Source organism: Erpetoichthys calabaricus, chromosome 14 (assembly GCF_900747795.2).
Source record: "Erpetoichthys calabaricus chromosome 14, fErpCal1.3, whole genome shotgun sequence".
Taxonomy (NCBI): domain Eukaryota; kingdom Metazoa; phylum Chordata; class Cladistia; order Polypteriformes; family Polypteridae; genus Erpetoichthys; species Erpetoichthys calabaricus.
Genome location: NC_041407.2, coordinates 11,552,818 through 11,574,490, shown reverse-complemented (window position 1 = coordinate 11,574,490; position 21,673 = coordinate 11,552,818). Strand labels below are relative to the sequence as shown.

Here is a 21,673-nt window from a genome sequence, read left to right as displayed (position 1 = left end):
AGACAGCCATTTTATACAGGGCACCCCCCACCCCCCCATTTTCAGGGACTCAAAAGTATTTGAACAAACTAACATAATCATAAATAGAATGGTCATCTTCAATATTTGGTTGAAAGTCCTTTACAGTCAATGACTGCCTGACGTCTGAACCCCATGGCCATCTCCAACTGCTGGGTTTCCACCCTAGTGATTCTTTGCCAGGCCTTTACTTCACCCGTCTTCAGCCGCTGTTTAATTGTTGGACACTCAGCCATCAGTTTTTTCTTCAGTAAGTGGAATGCATGTCCAGCTGGGTCGAGGTCAGTTGATTGGCTTGGCCATTGAAGAACATTCCACTTCTTTGCATTGGAAAGCGCTTGGTTTGCTTTCGCAGTATGTTTTGGTTCATTGTCCATCTGAACTGTGAAGCATTCTGATCAGTTTTGCAGCATTTGGCTGAATCTGAACAGACAGTATAGCGTCCTGTACACTTCAGAATTCATCCTGCTACTTCTACCAGCAGTCCTATCATCAATAAATGCCAAGTGACTGACTTCCAGCCATGCACGATCAGGCCATTTCTCAGCATCCACCATGTTTCACAGATGATGTAGTATTCATCGGATCCTGAGCCATTCCTTCTCTTCTCTATCCAACATTCTTGTACATTTTGAACTTAATTTCATTTGTCTAAAGAAAACTGTATCAGAACTGGACTACTTTTTTAAGAAAGGTCTATTTTGTCCTTCCTGTGCTTGAGGTTTCCCAGTGGTTTGCACCTTGTGGTAAACCCTCTGTCTTTACTTTCATGAGGTCTTCTCTAGATTGTAGACTTTGCTGTTGATAGGTCTACCTCCCAGAGAGTTGTTATGGTTTGGCTAAATGTTGTGAATTGTTTTCTCTTCACCAAGGATTCTGTGATTATCCAGCACAGATGTCTTCCATGGTTGTCCAGGCCTTCTGGTGTTGCTGAGTTCACTAGTGTGTTCCTTCTCTTTAAGAATGCACCAACTGATTGCCTACTCCTGGTGTTTCTGCTCTCTTTGATGGGTTTGTTTTGTTTTCTCAGCCTAATGATGGCCTGTTTTTAGTTGCATTTAGTTCTTTGGATCTCCTATTGAGAGTTCACAGTGACACTTCCAAATGCAAATTCCACTCTTGGAATAAATTACTTAATAGCTGTATTATCGTAGTATTTCCCTCTAGTTACCCTTTACCTGTTTTCTCAAGGGTAAGTGTTTTCGTCAAATTCGTTATTGGGTTGGTCTGCTGTTGCACTTTAAGATGAACACACACATACATAGCTATACGCATACACACAGACCCTAACCACAACAGTGCCCCATGAATGGCACACACATGCTGATTAACCTCTAGCACTTTAAACCACACAAGTGCTTTAGGAATAACACAGCCTGTCACTGAGCACTTCAAGAGACTTACTTATTATCGGCACAAACAACATATGTTTTCATGATATCTCAGACCTAAATATTACTCTTGGTCTACAAGAATACATTTAAACATACAAAGATTCAGCACTCTTGACTATAGGCCATTTATCAGCCAAGAATACCTTCTTCACGTACTGTTCCTACTATTGAGTGGAGCTCTCACCCTCAGCCTTAATAAACCTTGCAGCACAGAGGTAATGGCAAATATCTGGCTGCACTAGGTGCTCAAAGAAATCTACCTTATTACTTCAATCACTCAAGACATGAAGACAAAGCATAGAAAGTTAAAAGCAGCATGGTATTTATTAGAAGAATGATAATATCAGTGGAACAAAGAATAATAAAAAATAGGTACTGATGGGAAAGTCTGGATATATATAGTCTTTAGAAAAAGCTTATGAAAAAGTTACAGATGTCAAGGATGAATGTCCCAGGATGGTGTTTAATTTAGCAATTGATGTTCATGATGCTTTTCTGAGGACCAGTGACGTCTTCAGCCATTGTCGCTGTTTCTCTTCTTCTTCTGTTCTTCTTTTGATGTTGCTTTCAAATGAGGCATATTTATTCTAAAATTGTACCAGGGGGTTTTACAAGATGTGATTGATAGATATTCTGATTGGCTGGCTGTCAATATGAAGAATTAATTCACTGTCCGTTTTCCCAAACAATAAAACCTTTTATGTTCTCTGAGGTGTCGGTAGATCTTCCTTTCTCAGGCTGTAAAATAATTAGGCATCGGCTCAGTCTTCCTTTCCCAGGTTATAAAGTAATTGAGTCACCAGCATGTCTTGCTTTCAATATTGAAACAGCTGTTTTAAAAGTGAGGTGTAAGGGAAGAAAACCTGCTTTGATTTGTTTTAAATGTAGTTCATCTGTTGTCTTGTCTCGAACAAAATATAATGGAAAATTAAACCAAAATGTACATATTTTATACGCCATAACAATAGCTAATGAAATAATGAGGGACCTGCTCCCACCTGGCTTTGGAACAGCTTGTCAGTCAAATGTCCGTATACCTTTGAGCCCCTGGAAATAGGGGGACCATGTATTAACATGGCTGTCACTCCTAAATGGCTCATACGCCTTTTCTGTTAAACTCTTTAAATTAAAGCTGAAAGTCTACACTTCAATCACATAATGATTTCTTTGTTTCACATCCATTGTGGTAGTGTATAGAGCCAAACTTACAAAAATTGTTCCACTGTCCAAATACTTATGGACCTAACTGTAAATAGGCCTCATGTCAACTAAATGGCGTGGCATAGTAAACAGCCTGAATGGCACTCTCTTAAATCCTGTGTGGGGCAGAACCCCCACTTTGCACTGCCTACATGGTTATTCAGACCACGTGTTCTGCAGCATATTCTGTTTAGAATAGAGAAGCATCAGAATTCTATAAGCACAATATTGTGTCTGTAAGCTATGAAGTTACATACATTTTCTAACCCTCTTGATTCAATTTTGGGTTAATGAGAGGCAGGAATTCATTCTGGATTGCAAGATGGGAAAAAAAAAACTCTGGACTCACAGCGATGCCCAACATGCACAGAGGACCACTCAAGTTGACATGGGAAGAATGTGCAGACTCCACACAAATAATGACCATGTGTGAGATTTAAACTCGGGATGCTTGGTCCGTAACCAGTTGATGGGCAGCTGGAACTCTTACCTGGCCGGGATGCCCAGAGTGTGGAAGGACCGGGAGAGAGAGTATTTTCAGGACACTTTCTCCACTGGGCCAAAAGAGGGCAGCTCCCTTGGTTTGCATCAGGGTCACGAGTCATGAGCATGGGAGCTCAATCCTGTTGGAACTCATGGCCACCGCCAGGGGAAGCTATACAGACCTTTCCAGGGCCTTATTTGGCCACACTTCTGCCACACCCGGAAGTGTGGTCAGAAGAAGCTCGTTGGGCACCTGGTGCCCTATAAAAAGGGGGCCAATCCCCACCATTGTGGAGCTGGAGTCGGCAGGAAGAGGACAAAGCCTGAGGAGGAGTGGAGGGAGAAGGACTGGCGGAAAGAAGGGACTAAATGGTGTTATGTTGACTGGTATTTTGGGCACTTTAGATTGTAAATAAGTGTGTGTAGTGTGGCAAAACCTGTCTCCTGTCTGTTGTGTCCAGGTTGGCTTCACACCAGTGTACCACCATGAGGACAGTGATTGGGAAACCATCCTCCCTTTTTATTACACGGAGACCAAAAAGAAGAATTACATGTAACTATACAGTAAATACAAAATATAAAACATTTTATTATTTAAAATCAACATTATAGGCAAAACATACAGGCATAATACTGTTACACAGAACAGGAGGCTAAATACAGTTTCAAAGATCTCTGTCTGTTAAAGTTTGTAGCATTATTTACACACTACAAATATTTTATATTTATTCATACCAATCCAGTGGCATGCTATTATATATATATATATATATATATATATATATATATATATATATATATATATATATATATATATATATTTTTTTTTTTTTTTTTTTTTTCATTGTATGGAGTGTGTAAGTTCCTAGGAAAGAAAAGGTGCTGTTGTGGCAGTCGCATTGCCGTTCCAGATGTTTTATGGTGTACAGATAGGGAAATTTACAACAAAGGCTGGCAGGTGAACTCCTTTTCAGTAGAATAATTCTCTGTCCACCCAACCTGTAAAGCACAAGTAAAGGTACATTAAGAATATACAGAAATTTATGTTGAGACATCTTCTTCTGGCATTTGCACAGGTGACACTGTCATGCAGCTGAGCCACAATCATTATGCTTTCAAGTACATTTACATTTGCTTTTTTTCCAAAGCGACTTACAAAGGAGGTCAACATAACTGAGTTAACATCAGTCCGGGGGACTGTATGATTACAGGTGTTATAGGACAAGGTAACAAAATTGATCATCACAAGTGGAGAGCTCAGAACAAAATATAAGTGAGAGACAATTCCTAGTTTACAAAGACCGAACAGCTAATATCAATTAGACAGAAATTCACCAAATAAGAGGGTCCTCAAAACACTTCTGAAACATATTGAGGGAATGAGCTGTTCAGATGGTGGTGGGCCGTTCATTGCACCAACTAGGAGCTACTCATGAAGAGTCTGGACTGAGGTATGATACCACGCAGAGGTGCCATCATCCGAGTGAGACTTTGCTCATTTTGTACATGACTTGTTCCTCCCCTCTAACACTTCAGGGAATGCTGCAGTTGGAATCTACCTGTGAAACACGGACTGCAAGGCAGGAGCCAACCAATGAAGGGGCCCCACCTTCTTTCACAGACTGAGCCATGTGTGGTCAAGTTAGAGTTGTATGTTAAGCATATTTACATATCTTTAAGAAAACTAGAGCCGATTAGCATGGATACAGAGAGAATATGCAATATACACACAGACAGGAAACATGCTGGAATTTTAAAGCAATCCTCTGGACGTCTTTAATTCATTAAGTAATTGTTCTAGTTCTGCTGGGGCCCTTTACATTAACTAAATGAAAATAAGATTGTATTATTACAAAGAGAGACATTTTTCTACCACACAATCAATAATGTACTGTGGGCAGTAAAGCTGCAGGCCAAGTTAGGTTTAAACATAATGGCAAAAGTTTTCTGTAAACACTTACATCCAGGAAAGTTTCTGATGATCAGCTTCCTCAGTTCATCATACGCGAAGATAAGGATTACATATGGCGCAGAGACAAACCAGTACTGGACTCTGTAAAGCAAGCAAAAGGGTGGGTTCCAGCAGAGAAAATGACTTGCTGCTAAAATTGTGAACATAAACTCACTGAATAAATTATTAGGAACACCAGTGCAGCTGATTGTCCAAGCAGTTATCTAATCAGCCAATCACGTGGCAGCAGCACAGTACATCGGATCATGCGAGTACAGGTATGGAGCTCAGGTAATGTGTGTCACTATTTAAGTGTGGTGTACTGGGTCGATAACATCACTTGAAGAGAAGCCCACTGAATCAACAAACTATTTAAAAGGGCAGGCTCAGTTATGGGATGCACTCTGGAGAAGAGAAGGTAATTAAAACAAAATCATGTGCAATTGGAACCACCAAGTCAGAGGTTTTCCTTTCTTTTTGATTTTCTTCCTTTTTTGTCATGGTGGTGGGTACTCAGACTATAGTGTGTGTGTGTGTGCCTATCTATCTATCTATATTTATGTATTTAACAAGCTTCCATAGAAAGCCAATTTTCCCTCTGATACCAAATAAAGTTCTATCTGTCTATCTTGTGTTCACATCAAACACCAGAACAGGAAAAAATGTGATCTCAGTGATTTGGACCATGGCATAATTGTTGGTTTGCTGATCTCCTGGGATTTTCACGCACAGCAGTCGTGAGAGTTTACTCAAAAAACATCCAGCAAGTAGCAGTTCTGTGGACAGAAACACCTAGTTGATGAGAGCAGTTAGAGGAGAATGTGACCAGTCTGGTACAAGGTGACAGAAAGGCTACAGTAACTCAGATGACCACTGTGTAAAACTTGTGAACACAAAAGCATCTCAAAATGCACAGCATGTTGAACCTTGAGGCGGATCGGCAACAACAGGAGAAGACCACCTTGGGTTCCATTCCTGTCAGCCATACTGTAAATGCAAAATTGAGGCTGCAGTGGGCACAGGTTTGCCCAAACTGAAGAGCTGAAAACTGGAATAGCATAGCCTAGTCTGATAAATCTCCATTTCAGATGAGGCACTCAGATGGTAAGGCCAACAGCATCAATTCATGAGCCCAACATGCAATGTGTCAACAGTCCAGACTGGTGGTGGTGGTGGTGGTGTAATGGTTTTGGGAATGTTTTCCCAGACCTAGTAATACCAATTAGTCATCCTTTGAGTGCTACAGACTTTTTGAATATTGTTGCTGACCATGTGCATCCTTTCATGGTCACAATTTACCTGTCTTATAAAGGTTACTTCCAGCATGATAATGCACCACATCACAAATCATGAACGTTACCAATGAAAGGAGAGAGGGAAGGTTTTTCTCTTGCCCCTTGAGGCTTGATAATGATCTTTCCAAAGTTCCACCTACAGAAACCTTGCTATGACTTTTACTTCCTGTTTCGTCACATTCGATCGTCTTCTAAGTGCTCCACCAGAGGCCAAGAGTGACCACAACAGGGACTATCTCAGGACTTCACTAAACTGTTCAGTCGATAGTAGTGACAAGTGGTGTGCACAAAGACGTAATCAGTGCGAGAGAACAGTTGCAAGACCCAGGCCTCAGCACCAATGGGGTTTAACAGGTACACATTGATCCATTCAGTATAGCATGAATGCAAGGGCATTTCAGAGCTGTTATTGGTCAATCTCATGTTTTTCTGCTGCCTCTCAAAGTTTATTTTTCTGGCCACTGATAGGCGTGGTTAGACTGCAGGTGTTGCAAAGTGGGTTACATTTTAGTTAAAGCAGATACGAGATTCCATGAGAATGGAATGAAGATTTACTGTTCAATTTCTTTGAGTAATTTCTCCAATTCTGATATCAGTGAGGTACTTTGTATACCAAAGAAGTTATACTTTTAAACTGCAACAGTCCCACTTCCATAAACAACTGGTTAGTGGGGAAGGCTCTCATAAATCCTAACAGCCCTCAACCTATTGGGTCCTCATCTATGGGTGTTATTCAGAACTTGAAATTTCAGTAACTGAAAGCTGCTCCAGAATATATTAAAGTGAAAAGATGACAAGAGGGATTGGATAATAGTATGGAAACTGAATTTTCACAAGTGGTGTGACTCCAAATACTGTAGTCATCTTACCAATCCTAAAAATAAATAGGAACTCTTTCATGAAGGCAATGGTTAAGATAGCTGAATCATGAAACTCTTATAAAGGACAGCTAATAATAGTTTGCAGTGAAACAGCCAGACATTTTACTGAGGAAAATGTGACCTGGAAGTCATACCTGAGTGGCATAAAATGGAGTCCATCACCCATTCCAGGACAGTAGGACAAGAATGCGGCCACAATGATCTGAGAAGCGATCCCCATCAGGAAAACTCTGTTCCTGTAAAAAGATATTTGGTTATTAGAGTTTGAATCCTATCCAATCACTGCACTTATTTATACATAATATAAATGCACAATGGCAAGGGTTTACCAAGGACAGAGGTGGCAATTTGGAGGTTCAGGACAGGGAAGCTATGAACGATCTAAGAAATAGAAGGGAACCCAAAAAGGAGGGTCCCTCTTCATTCAGTGTGAGCAGACAGAGACGATAAAGGGCAGTAATCAGGTACTTTAGAGTGCCAGTCGGAAGGGAATCTTTTGGGAATACCTTTTAGAGGGAAACAGACACTTGGGTGTCTTGGGAGAACACCTAAAATACTCTGACAGAATATTAAAAAGAAGAGGCAATCAGGAGCTGCCTTGAACACCTGGGGCCTCATGTATAAACGGTGCGTACGCACAGAAATGTTGCGTACGAACCTTTCCACGCTCAAATCGCGATGTATAAAACCTAAACTTGGCGTAAAGCCACGCACATTTCCACGGTAACTCATACCTTAGCGTACGCAATTTCTCCGCTCGGTTTTGCAGACTGGCGGCACCCAGCGTCAAAGCAGTGCTACTGTTCCTGTGTGATCACCCTTTCTTTCTTAGACCTACATTCCTGACGCGGCTTTATAAATACACTGAAATTAACTGCATATTGTTTATTAGTGTAATGCTTCTGATTGTAATTAACCTGTAGGAATATAATGGTCCAGGTAATAGCCATAGTATTCCAAATACCATAACTGCTTTAGCGTTGTTACTCTCACTGCATCTTGTTCTTCTTTTTGCTGTTCCCGTTAAGGGTTGCCACAGTGGATCATCTTTTTCCATATTACTCTCACTGCACCACTCGGAGTATTTATATCACTGTATCTGAGTATGAATCACAGCAGCAGATGATCGGAAACAGAATTATCGGTATACAGTTTCAAGTACACACTACCTCAACCACGGCAAAAAGCGTCAAAAGCCTTTCCTGTACAGACCTCGCGTTTCAGAAACAGTTTCATCCCAAGAACTATAAACGCACTCAATCAGTCCATCAAGTGCTCCTTGTAGAACTGTTTGTACTTATAAGTACAATCACCTCACTGTAAACTTACACTACAGTTATAATATTGCACAACCTGCGCCACTTTATAAAGCGCGTATGATGACAATATCATTTTTAAGATGAAATGCAGCAAAATATGTTGCTTATAGTATACAGATAAAACTTTAACTTCATTTAAATAGCCTGTATTGTTAATAATTAAACATGTGAGGACACGGTGCCGCAGCGCTAGCTAGTTCAGGGATTGTTCCTGTATTGCATTGTATTCTTGCACTGACGCGACACTGGAAAGACAGACGGATAGAATAATTAAACATGTACTACGAAGATATTTCAATGTTCCTTAAAAGTTTTGAAGAATCGGCGTTCTAAGCTTACAGATGGCTTAATGTCTATTACAGAGCTGATTGTATGGCGATTGGGTATTTGGAGAAAGAAAAGGAAGGACAGGAATTGGAGATTAGTACGTCTGAAAGAGACAGTACTTCTGTAATAAATTATTTCATCGAAGGTCGCACATGGTGCAGCAAGCCTCTTGCGTGAGATATGAACAATCACTGCACCACCGTGTTCCCATGTTTAATAACATGCTTTCATTCCTATCATCATGAAAATTATATCACGTATACATCTCAGGATTTTAATTATTCAGAGAGCTGTAATATTACAAATGTAATGGATTCTGTGTCCTGTCGGAGAAAGAAAGAACGGAAGCACGTAGTGATTCACACACATAGAGCACATAGAAGATCAAATACAGAACAAGTATTTAATGTGCTACTTGAGAAAGTAGTAAAATAAACGATTTTAAGATGAAGTTTATGATGTTCTACTTTAATGTCAAAATAAACTACGTGATTAAAGTGGAAATTTCGAGATTAAAGTTGACATTTCGTGCTTTTTTTTCCCACTGTGTGCCTATTTTTTTGTCTGTTCCCTAATAAGCTTTCATATGACACTCAGACGGTGGGCTACGACCTGCTTTTCACGGCGACTTTGATATGTGATTTCTTTTTTATTTCGGGCACTGTGCGACTTTGTGAATGTGAGCCTTCGAGTTTCTCCAACACTCTGTCACTCGATCAACTTCCTTTTGTTGATTATCCCACTGTTTAAACCAACAAATAGTACGTTTTTCCTTTGCCTCCACTTGGTATTCACTGAAATTCTTATATTTCCCCCGTGCTTTCCCCATTGTCTTTTCACAGAAGGCTATTTATATTGATTTGCATATTCAAAGAGGTGTAATTCTGGGAGGAGTTGGGGCGGGGCAGAAGGCGCGTGCACGTGCGTTACTTTTCACGCTGATCGGGATTTATGTAGTGGAAGAACGTGAAAGTATGCGTGCGCACAGATTCCTGCATCTGGATTTTTCTGTGCGTACGTACAATCCCGCTTTTGTGCTTACGCCATGTTATAGTGTGAGTTCTACGCACGGCGTTATACATGAGGCCCCAGGAGTGTTACCCAATGGTCGAGACAGCATCTCCTCAAATTATTGTCAGATGCAGAGAGACCAGGCAGGCATGTAACATGGGACAGGTAAAGGTCATAACCAAAAAGAAAGAGATAACCAGGGGCCTCATGCAGAAGCCATAAGAATGGGTGAAGGTGTTATTTGGGCATAGTCCAAAACTAACATGGATGGCTCTGCTGGAAGTCGCCCAGACCTGGCACATATATTCATATGTGAGTGTTTATAATGAAGAGGATCCATCATGAAGCCAGAAGCCGACGAGTGCTGCTTCCCACCTTGCTGGACCGATTCGTATAACTGCCATCATTCCCCCACTGAAGACTGACTGCATATTTCAATGGCTTCTCTCTGGCCTGGATATGTATGTATAAATGAATTACGCATTGCATTCTTCGGGATGGAAATTACATTTTAAAGCAAGTGAAATGCGTATGTCTCCCTTTGAATCATATTGCTCTTGTCTGATTATTTCTGCCATGGTTACAAAAGGGATTGGCTTTAGTCGGTTGTTCATCAAGAAAGGACACAATCCCAGGGAACAATCGCCCCCTGCTGGATACATTTTGCATGCTTACTTTTTTTTTCCTTTGGAACTTTGAATTCTTCCTTTTTATCATCCCACTTCGGTGTGATATAGAATTAAATATATCATTTGTGGTGTCTGAGATTAATTTCTTTAGCCATTCATTTTTCCAAATGCATAAATTCTAATGCAGTGTCACCAAGAACCAGAGACTCAGATACAAGACAAATGCAAACCGTGGAGTGGCATGGGGTTGCAATGGATAGCACTGCTGACCTTTGGGTTTGAATCCAGTGTGGATTTCTCAGGTGTCCAACTTCCTCAATAGGTGCAGGTTAATTTTACTGGTTACTCCAAAGTGGCCTTGTATAAGCGTGTGAGTGCGTATGTATGATTATGCCCTGCAATGGAATATTAACCTCTCCAGACTTCGTTCTTTCTTTTCATCCAGTGACGCTGAGAAAGAGATCTCGAACTGGGCAAGCGGGTCAGAAAAAGGTTGGGTGAATCGGACAGCATGCAAGCAGATAGCTGCTGCCTCTCACGTTCAAGCCTCTGAACTTCTTCATTGGCACAGTCGACTTAAGCCTATCCCTTCCAAAGAATGGTCAGAGACTCTTAACAACAGCTTCTGCATATCCATTCAACAGGGAAGTGCTCCTTACTTTAAAACATTTTGCCTGAAGAGGGAGAATCTTCTCGTTTTCCGGATGATTGAGTTGATTATTTGACATCCAACAATCCCCACAAAGAAAGATGTGTAGCCAGTCCATTCCATTTGGGCTCGCTGATAATATGTCTGTCACACAAAAAAAAAAGAAGAAGTTAGCGTGGAGTGCTAACACACTGTACATTTTCATGGGTAGCGCTGTGTATTAACCCAGGTGGTGGCCTTTAAGCCCTAAAATTGCTGGTTCACTGACTGCGAGAGCATGATCTCAATGACTTGATGTGGGGACGTCTTGACGTCTTTTTCTATTGTTTGCTGTTGCCCGGCATTGGTCACCATTGGCTCCCATTCAGTTAGTCCATGACAACAAAGACATTAAAAAACGTCTTTGTCCATTATTACAAACCACATAAGGTAAGTAACATAGAAAAAAAGATATAATTTTTAGATTGAGTGTTCCTTTAACCTCATCTTTCAATAACTAATATTAAAAAACACCATAAACTGCAATTGAATGGGCTTTCACTCCCATCTTCATCATCGCAAGCCCACTTAGTCTTTTCTGAAAGCCATCCATCCATCCATTTCTAGCATTATATTAATTGTATATCCATCCATTATTCAACCCGCTATATCCTAACTACTGGGTCACGGGGGGTCTGCTGGAGCCAGTCCCAGCCAACACAGGGCACAAGGCAGGAAACAAACCCCGGGCAGAATGCCAGCCCACTGCAGGCGGCACACACACACCAAGCACACACCAAGCACACACTAGGAACAATTTAGGATTCCCAATGTACCCGGAGGAAACCCAGGCAGACACGGGGAGAACATGCAAACGGGTCTCCTAACTGCGAGGCAGCAGCGCTACCACTGCGCCACTGTGCCACCCTTAATTGTATATGTCATGCTATTATTACTATATTTCAATTCATGAATTTAATTCATGTACAGTAATCTCTAAATCTGTACATTCTAATACAGAGTCTACCCATGCCTTAAAAAAACATAACGAAAGAACTGATCCTTACCCATTCTTGACCAAAGGTATCTTGCAGATCGCCTACAGTGCGGCTTTCCCAGGGAACTCGAATGTTAATCAGTGTTCCAGGAAGGTAGCCTTGTTCAGCCATCACGGTAAAATAACAAAGGAATCCGGAAAACGTCTCAATGATACCTGTGAAAGGAAGAAGCGAAGGTTACATGAGAGCTCATGAGATTTACTTGCTCAAGACATCATATTGAACTTCTACAGGATACAGCTGGAAAGTGGGAAACAGGCCTCCAGGGTCTGGCAGGACCCTGAGGACTTTCTTCAGTGTTCTGCTGTATCATCCAACTACCCATTTTACAATTCTGATATTTTTTTTGTTGTTGCTTTAACGGTTACATTGGGTACAAGGTAGAGACAAGACCTGGATGGAATGTCTGGCCAGTCATTAAAATACATTTTAGGAATTTATCATTCAGCCAGTTTGGAACTTTACACAGAGGAGCTCCTACATCTCAATGACAAGTAATCTTTCAGTCTAGAATTGGCAAGTGTGGGACTTCATGCTTATGCAGCTTCTATTCTATTCTGCACTATTAGCTCACTCAAAAAGAATGGCTTTGCTTGAAATTACGAGGGTAAAACTCATTCAGAGAGTGAAGGCAATCTGACAATTACGCGGTTACTGAGAAGGACAGAAGCTGACGTGATATCACCCGTTTGCGATGGCTTATGGGTGGGTTGAACACGCACAACAGGTCGCACTGCTGTTAGTCCAATTGAAGCCAAGGTCAAATTAGCATGGACGCTCTACTGTGGGATGCCACCATTGTTGAACAACATGCTATAAGTGAGATTTCTTTGAATAGAGGAAGTGAAACCGGCTGAAATACACCTAAAGACTTTGGCTTGTTCAGATCAGTTAGCCCATCTTAAGCAAACTTTACGGAACCCCAAGTCACCGTGTGTTATAATAAGTTTGTTATAATATTAAGTCTAATGTCACTGTCTCTGTGCACACTGTTATGGATTCATTCATACAGGCAGACCAAGTATAGTACACAGGGGCTCAGGATTTAGAATTGCCAAGCCAAGCACAGGACTAGATAGCCAAAGACAGCTGCAGGAATGTATAGTCAGCCTAAAGACAGAATAGTATACATCTGTCCTCTATCAGCACAAAATCTTCTTTCCTTGTTGGGAGAACGAGACAACTGCAAGTAGGCATTGTGCTATTCCTGTATGTTTTGAAGTGGAGTGGAGTCCTTTCCTGTCCTTGTTTGGAGACCAGAGAGAGAGCCTGCATGTGGAGCAACCAGTATATAAGGATGGACCTACTGCCAATACATTTTGAAGCTAATGAGCGGAAGATTATGTCATCCGCCCGGAAAATCCTTTCAGCGTGGTGACGAAAGATGACAGACTGCGTATATCAAGATTCCCGCCTTGATTGAGTTTGTCATAAGCTTCCCGTCTGTAATGCCGCGTAAAACCGTCAGTAAAGAAAGCTAAAGGTATATTATTTTTCTCATGTGATTTGGTACCGCCGTAACACTATGGGAGGGATATCACCTTTTGCATTATATCTATATAGTTTCTGGTTACTTAAAACGCCGCAATTTAAAAAGAATGTATTTCTAAAGAGCTAGTGCCTCCTAAGGAAACACCATGCACTACGGATCCATAGCCACTACCCAAAATGTACAGCAATGGTGGACAACATAATCCGTCGGTCCTTTCTGATTCACCATGTCGATATAGAATTGTGTGTGTGATGTGGATGGTCAAACACATCGAGTTTTGTTGGTCGGTTACACATGTTCTTCCCGCTTACTAAGTCATAACGTTTTCGCCGAGTCCTGCTGTTTTCACTTCTGTACTGGGGCCAACATGCTTTGGTAAAGTTCAGCACATTTCACTCCCCCTGCCCAAAGAAATTTCATTACGGCCCGTAATCCCGCAGCAGAGCGTCCATATTCATTTGACCTTGGCTTCAACTAGACCAGGGGTTCTTAAATGGGGGTATACATACCCCTTGGGGGTATGGGAACCAAATGCTGGGAGTATGGGACTCGATCTCTGGGTACTGGTATTTATTTTATTTAATGTATTAATTTATACTTGGGTAGTATGTGAATGGAACGTGATAGAATCTTCGAGAACATTCAACATCTCCTGCAAATGCTTGTATTTAATTTTACACATGTGTATTTACTACAACTTCCATCCATCCATCCATCCATTTTCCAACCCGCTGAATCCGAACACAGGGTCACGGGGGTCTGCTGGAGCCAATCCCAGCCAACACAGGGCACAAGGCAGGGAACCAATCCTGGGCAGGGCGCCAACCCACCGCAGGACACACACAAACACACCCACACACCAAGCACACACTAGGGCCAATTTAGAATCGCCAATCCACCTAACCTGCATGTCTTTGGACTGTGGGAGGAAACCGGAGCGCCCGGAGGAAACCCACGCAGACACTGGGAGAACATGCAAACTCCACGCAGGGAGGACCCGGGAAGCGAACCCGGGTCCCCAGGTATCCCAACTGCGAGGCAGCAGCGCTACCCACTGCGCCACCGTGCCACCCTACTACAACTTTAATTTTAAATATAAAACATTTTAATTTTAACATTTAAATTTAATAAATGTATATTTACTGCACAAGCGTGTATTTACTCGTTCATTGGCAATGTACGTATCTCGAAGACTCTAGAAGCGTGTTTTGCATTGTATATAAACGCAGCGACTGCGCGCCACCATTCATTCTGGCAACTAATATAAGGAATGGTGATGATTATTTTCACAGTCAAGTAAAGGGGGTATGGGACCATATTGGACAATACATTTGGGGTCTGGAGTCATCAAAAGGTTAAGAACCCCTGAACTAGACTAATGTACCTCACTGTGCGCGTTTGTTCAAAACTACCCATAAGCCTTAGTGGATGTGTTGTATGGCGTCAGCTTCTATCCCTCATAGTTTAATTCTGGTAACTTACCCCAACCAAACAGGCACACAGTCCAAGTTTAATCTTTAGTTTAACAAACTCTCAATGTCACACGACACCCATCCAGACATTAGTCAAATTCACTCTAACGTATCCCCTGTTATTGCTTCTGCAGCAGCCTCAATGAAGCCTTTCAGTTCCTGGAAATCTGAGGGTACAGATGGGATTTAGACATTGTCTTTGAGGTTACCCCATACAAAGAAGCCACACTGTGTCAGGTCCAACATCATTGAGAAAATTAGGAGACCCCTCGAGGAAGCCATGAATGCCGAAGACGAGTCTGTGAACTCCAGGACTCCTTCTTGCTGCGGCAGCACCTTTTTTATTCACTGCGCTACCTGGCCGCAGACTAAGAGGGACAACTTGTCCACCCTCATAAACAGTTGAGACTCAAACCATTTCCTGTCATGTTTTTGAAATTTGAAAACCACCAGAAATGAAACTCATTTCAAACTGGGGAGTTCTTTTTGAATCGCAAACGTACTCTGGGTTTGAGATACATGAAGCATTAAGCACAGGCCGCCAATCCACAAAATCCTTACCAATATGAAAATAAGTGTATGCAGCGAGCTGAATGTTCACCAATCGATCCCTCTTTGGATGTCTAGGTTTCTGATTCATAATGTCGCTTTCTGCTTTTTCATATGCCAGGGAAATGGAGGGAATCTGAGGAAAAAAGAACATGGCAGGCATGAAACTGGAACTTGGCCGTGGACTAAGAAGTAAGCAAGCAACCATTTTCAAACTCCACAGTTCTGTTTTCTAGGCTTGTTGCATTATAATTTATGCGATTCATAACACGTCCGCACATTTTGGGCACTAGTAATGGACACTCATCTGTCACAAGACCTGCCATGGCTGCACTGGGCACAAGGGAGGACACAAACTCTAGGGCATGCTCATCCATTCATACATTTCAAAAACAGTTTCCATAGTTGTGGAATGACAAAAGTCAGTGCTGGCAGTACCTGGTACAACTAACACTGAATGAGATGCCACACATGCTGATACCCGTCTAGTCACCCATGGCATTATTCACACCTTTGAAGACTGCCAAGTACAAGCACATAGGGGACACTTTCAGGTGTGATCGAAGGTAAACAATACCACCCCGAGCACAGAGGGACCACAGTCACTAATCACCTCTCCTATCACCGTCCACACTTCTGAGGCTGGCAGGATACTTCGCTTCTGCCGACAGGCCCCGCCCCCTCCTGGTCGGTGATATATAAAACCAGTAGCCGCCTTAAGTCAGGGCTCATTCTGGGGCCAATACTTGGAGAGGATAAAGACCTTCTTCAACAACCTCAACTTTCTGCTTTGGTTTTATGCCAGTCATGCACCATTAAGTGCTAGTTATGTTCTCTTTTCTGAACCCCAAAATTAAAACAGAATAATAGCTGGTATCCCAAGCCTTCATTTGGGTAACCTTCCCTCCTTTTGTACCTTACATCTGTGCAGTATGACAAATCTTCTAGTCCATCCCAGCCTGCTGAAGTTCATCAATTTTTGTGCACCTTGCTAAGCTGATCTGAGACTTATTACTTTCTGGCCTATTGCTGCTCTTCATTTGTAACCTTGTCCTGTGTCACACACATGCACATGGGGGACAGTTTACAGGCTCAAATAGTGTTATTTGTCAGCCAGATCAGGGGTCGATGCTCTCGCCTGATCCTCTCTTCTCTTATTCCTCTGCAACCCAGCCAAAGACCCTGACTCTTAATGACATCACCATTGATCCACCCACTAGTGACATCACTTCCAGACAACCCTGATGACATCATTTCCACTACCCAGAATTCCCCTTCCTACCACATCAGTTCCTGTTCCGGCTGTCCTGACCATAGACATAGAATTACTAGACGCCTCATGACCAGCAGTATCATTCGTCAACGTCGCCGCCATATTGCGAGTGGCACTGCTGTGGAGTGAAGTAATGGATAAAGATGCCTCGCGCATGTGCTGATTGGGATTGTACAAACCGCTGTATGCTCCAAACCAGATCACATGGATTACATTTCATAGGTAAAGCTGAACAATTGTTTTGGTTATATTTGGCCATTAGAAAATCCCGTTTTATAATCTTAACTTTAGCTACGCCAGGCTAAGATAGCAAAGCTATGCATTTATGTGCTCAAGTGAGCCTCCAAACAACATTTTGGCTAAACGTATTTAGTCACTAACTATGTAGATTGTTGTTAGCTGTTAACATTTCTCAAACTTTGAAAGTTTCCCAAAGAAATCCACCAAAGTAAGCAGTGGGAGGTAGCCCTTAGACGGGATTTTGAGAAAGCTGTCCTGTGACGTGTGCCGTGCTAGTTTGGTAACAGATGCTGTACCGGAATCATATGATCAAAGCTACCACTTACTCACATTAAAAAAACAAAGGAGGTCTGATGGTTCCTTCTGAGGGTGCAGTCAAGGTGGTCAAAGTAGCTGAGCGTGTTATCCAAGAGTCGACATTAGGGCAAGCTGTCAGTGGATCTTTGATCAATCAGTTTGTTTAGGCTGAGATTGGTTCAGATGATGTGTTTTTTCTCAAGGAGCACATTGAGGAAACACAGTTTGAAATTGACAACCATCATTTCATGCTCATGTCTTTAGTTGTGTCTGGCTTCCACAAACTAAGGTTGCACCATATTGCCAGATTGAATACTCTCAAATTACAGAGTGGCAGCACATGGAAACAGCTATGGAAGACAGTTCTGTGTCATGGATTTTAGATCCTATCCTGTATATATTTAAGTAACCATATTGTGCATGTGTGTGTGTGAGAGAGTGAGATTAAGAGAGGAATGAGTGAAATGTTTTCAGGAATTATTAAGCCAATTTGTCATTTTTGTCATTGAGTGTATCATTTCACTGTTAAAAGAAAGACAAACAAAGATAACTGGCAGTAGCAGTGCAAAATTCACAATTGGTATACCAGTTTGAAAAGATAAGTTTTGAGGGTAGTTTTAAACTGTGTTATTGAATCGAGCTGACGGATATGAGAGGGAAGAGAATTCCAGAGTTGAGGAGCACTACGAGAGACGCTCAAGCTCCCATAGCACAGAGTAACTGAGTTTGATGTGCGGTACAGAAAGTCGAGCTGCAGATGAGGATCTGAGTGAGCGAGAGGAGTGTCAGTCTGGAGGAGATCAGTGAGGTTGTGGAGAGCTTTAAATGTTAAGAGCGGTATTTAGTATTGTAATCGGTAGTTAACAGGGAGCCAGTGAAGCTGAGAGAGAATAGGTGTGATATGTTCAGTGGATTTAGAACAGCAGGTTATTATCCTGGCAGCACAATTTTGAAGAAGTTGTAAGCGATGGATACGTTTTTGTGGGATGCCAGATAGAACAGCATTACAGTAATCTATATGTCAGGTGACTCTGTCATTAACCAATACTTCAGTTCTGTGTTGCATAAGAACAGGACAAAGTCTAGAAATGTTTCGGAGATGGAAGAAGGCAGTCCGAGAAATGTTATTTATATGAGAGGAATTATTTAATAATAATGATAATTATTATTATTTAATAATTGTCATTATTAGTGTATAAATGGATGTAAATAATTGCATTTAAACGATTCACCAAAATCTGTTGTATGTAAACGATACCGTTTTAAACATTATTATTTTTTCGTCAGAAAACCCGGTTTCCACATTTACCTGTATTAGTTTAAATGGCACTTTTGCCACTCGCAATATGGCGCACGCACTGATGTATATGTGTCCAATGGGCAACACAGTGAATGCGGTGTCTATCTATATATGTCTATGGTCCTGACTCCACCTCTTCCTCCTACCCACCATTTTTATAGAGCAGTTTCAATCTGTTAGTTAGTTCAGTTGTGAACTCCGCTCCTCTAAAGACATGTTTCTTTTCATTTGCTGATTTTTCAGTATACGGGGTGGCCATCCCCTAACCTTTTTCTGCCTGCCGCCTGATTTTTTATCACACCTGTCACACTTGTTCCTAAACAGTCCCCCACAGTGATGTTTTCTCAGTTATGATGAACTATTTTGTAAGTCGTTATGGAATAAAGAGCATGCTAAGCGAATAAACATAACAATTTTAAACTTGAAAACCTTAACAATCGGGCAGCACAGTGGCACAGTGGTAGCGCTGCTGCCTCACAGTAAGGAGACCCGGGTTCATTTCCCGGGTCCTCCCTGTGTGGAGTTTGCATGTTCTCCCCGTGTCTGCGTGGGTTTCCTCCAGATACTCCGGTTTCCTCCCACAGTCCAAAGACATGCAGGTTCGGTGCATTGGCGATCCTAAATTGGCCCTAGTGTTTGTGTGTATGTGTGTGTGTGTCCTGCGGTGGGCTGGCGCCCTGCCTGGGGTTAGTTTCCTGCCCTGTGCATTGTGTTGGCTGGGATTGGCTCCAACAGACCCCCGTGACCCTGTAGTTAGAATATAGTGGGTTGGAGGATGACTGACTGACCTTAACAATCAAAACACATCACTCTGACGTACAGGATGATTTATAGATTGTTATCAAAGCATCACAATCCTTTGCACATTCTAACAATTAAAACACAGGCGTAGAGACTAACTTTGAAAATGGCTCTGCATTTACTCACAATGTCTGTGCCCAGCTCAATAAAGAGGATTGTGATGGTGCCCAGCGGCAGGGGGCAAGAGATGATGATGTACACCATGAATGGAACCATTTCTGGAATGTTCTTGGTCAATGTGTAGGAAATTGATTTCTTAAGGTTGTCAAAGATCAGACGACCTGTCGATGAAAAAATTGGAAAGTTAAACAGGTTGAATCCCTCCACTGGACATTGTATTGTGGAGATCAAGCAAAAGGGAGGCTTACTGAGCTGCAAGATTGGGGTCCCTTACAAAAATAAAATTATGTACAGTACAATGCAATATTCTCCAAAAAATGTGTACATATCCTTCAAAATGTTGTAACATAATGTATATGAAGTGCAAATATCTATTTTTAACATTATATCTGGAACATAATGAAACTTACTGTACCATTCCCTTAACATGGTAGTACTTGTCTGATACATTTATCTTTATCCGAGATGACTTAGACCATTTAGCACGAGCGTAGCAGCGAGCAGAAGCACCGAGCAGAAGCACAGAGCAGCGGCGTCTCCCACAGGCACGTAACCCTTCGCAAACACCCGAGCAAGTTCAGCGGAAGTAAAGCCGGCAGTTGACCAGAAGAAGCAGAAAACGGAGAAGATGACATCAATACTAAACGTAAGTTCTATCTGCTCTCTGCCCGTTGAGGGCACGTTTATATGTTGTGTGTACTGCAGCATGTACAGTTCAGGTTTTCCGGCCGACATTGTAGACAGCTTCACCTGCCAAAAGTGTTTAGTTAATTTAGAGTTGGTCGGGAAAATACGCGAATTGGAGGACCGCGTTAGGAATCTGATAGCGATTAGGCAAACCGAAAATTGGATCGACTCAGTTTGTTTAGACAATTCGGCTACTTCTGATTCGGCTTCAGTCTCTCCTGGTCCCACTGTAGTCAGTGCGCGGCCGAAGTCAACAGCACCAATTCAGCCACAGGGCGAGTGGGTAACAGTAAGACGGGGGTCTAAGAATCCAAAATGTAGTCCCCCGGCACCCAGGTCACCAATTCGGACCCAGAACAGATTCTCAGCACTCCGCAGCGCGCCTGTGGAAACTGAGAATAAGAAAGTGCTCATAAGTGGCGATTCCATAGTGCGGAATGTTAGAATTCCAAACTGTGTTAAACCAGCAGTTCATGTTAAGTGCCTCGCAGGGGCCAAGATTTCTGGCATAGAGGCCACATTGGACCGTGTCGCCGACGATGAAGTATCTACCTTATTGCTGCATGTCGGCACTAATGATATTTATTCACAGCAATCTGAGGTATTAATGAGGAACTTCATCTCTCTTTGCATCAAAGCTAAAAGAAAATGTCAGAATTTAGTTGTATCTGGCCCCTTACCACGATTATATAGAGGGGATGTGATTTATAGCAGATTGCATTCCCTTCACTGCTGGCTAGAAACCTGGTGTGCAAACAAAAGCATAGCGTTTGTGAACAATTGGGATGATTTTTGGGAAAGGCCTGGATTTTTCAGAAGAGATGGTCTTCATCCTAACTGGAGGGGATCTTATGTATTATCCCAAAATATGGCAGCAAAACTGCCTGGTTGACTGATTAGAGCACCATCCAGGCCGCAGTCATGTGATCTTAAATCACAGGCTGTTGTTTATCCCACCTGTTACTTTCCTGAAGCTGTTACCCATAATCCTTGTCTTGGGGCATCCAGTAAATTTAGTCTTGATACAAACCTTAAATTAATTGATAACCAAAAAATAAGGTGTATAATTAGACCAAGGGATAAAACCAGACCCTCCACCAGGGGCATCTGTAATAGAAATTTACTACAAATTAAAACAAAAAGTATATCACCAATTCAGAAAGAAGCATACAGTTTTAAATGCTGCTTATTGAACATTTGCTCTCTTGGCGCTAAAGCTGTTTTGGTAAATGATATTATATTAAGTAC

At 41.9% G+C, this 21,673-nt stretch overlaps 1 protein-coding gene across 1 annotated transcript in view; it reads right to left on the bottom strand.

The window, feature by feature from the left end:
• Nucleotides 1–3,660: 3,660 nt before the first annotated feature.
• Nucleotides 3,661–21,673, bottom strand: part of LOC114665353 (potassium-transporting ATPase alpha chain 2-like) — a 40,345-nt gene continuing 22,332 nt past the window's right edge. Inside the window, exons 17-23 of the mRNA XM_051936539.1 lie at nt 19,745–19,899; nt 15,720–15,843; nt 12,204–12,349; nt 11,168–11,301; nt 7,357–7,458; nt 5,057–5,148; nt 3,661–4,094 (exon numbers count right to left, since the gene is read on the bottom strand). Coding sequence (XP_051792499.1) covers nt 4,066–4,094; nt 5,057–5,148; nt 7,357–7,458; nt 11,168–11,301; nt 12,204–12,349; nt 15,720–15,843; nt 19,745–19,899 — 782 coding nt within the window. The 3' untranslated portion in view covers nt 3,661–4,065. The remainder of the gene's footprint in view (nt 4,095–5,056; nt 5,149–7,356; nt 7,459–11,167; nt 11,302–12,203; nt 12,350–15,719; nt 15,844–19,744; nt 19,900–21,673) is intronic.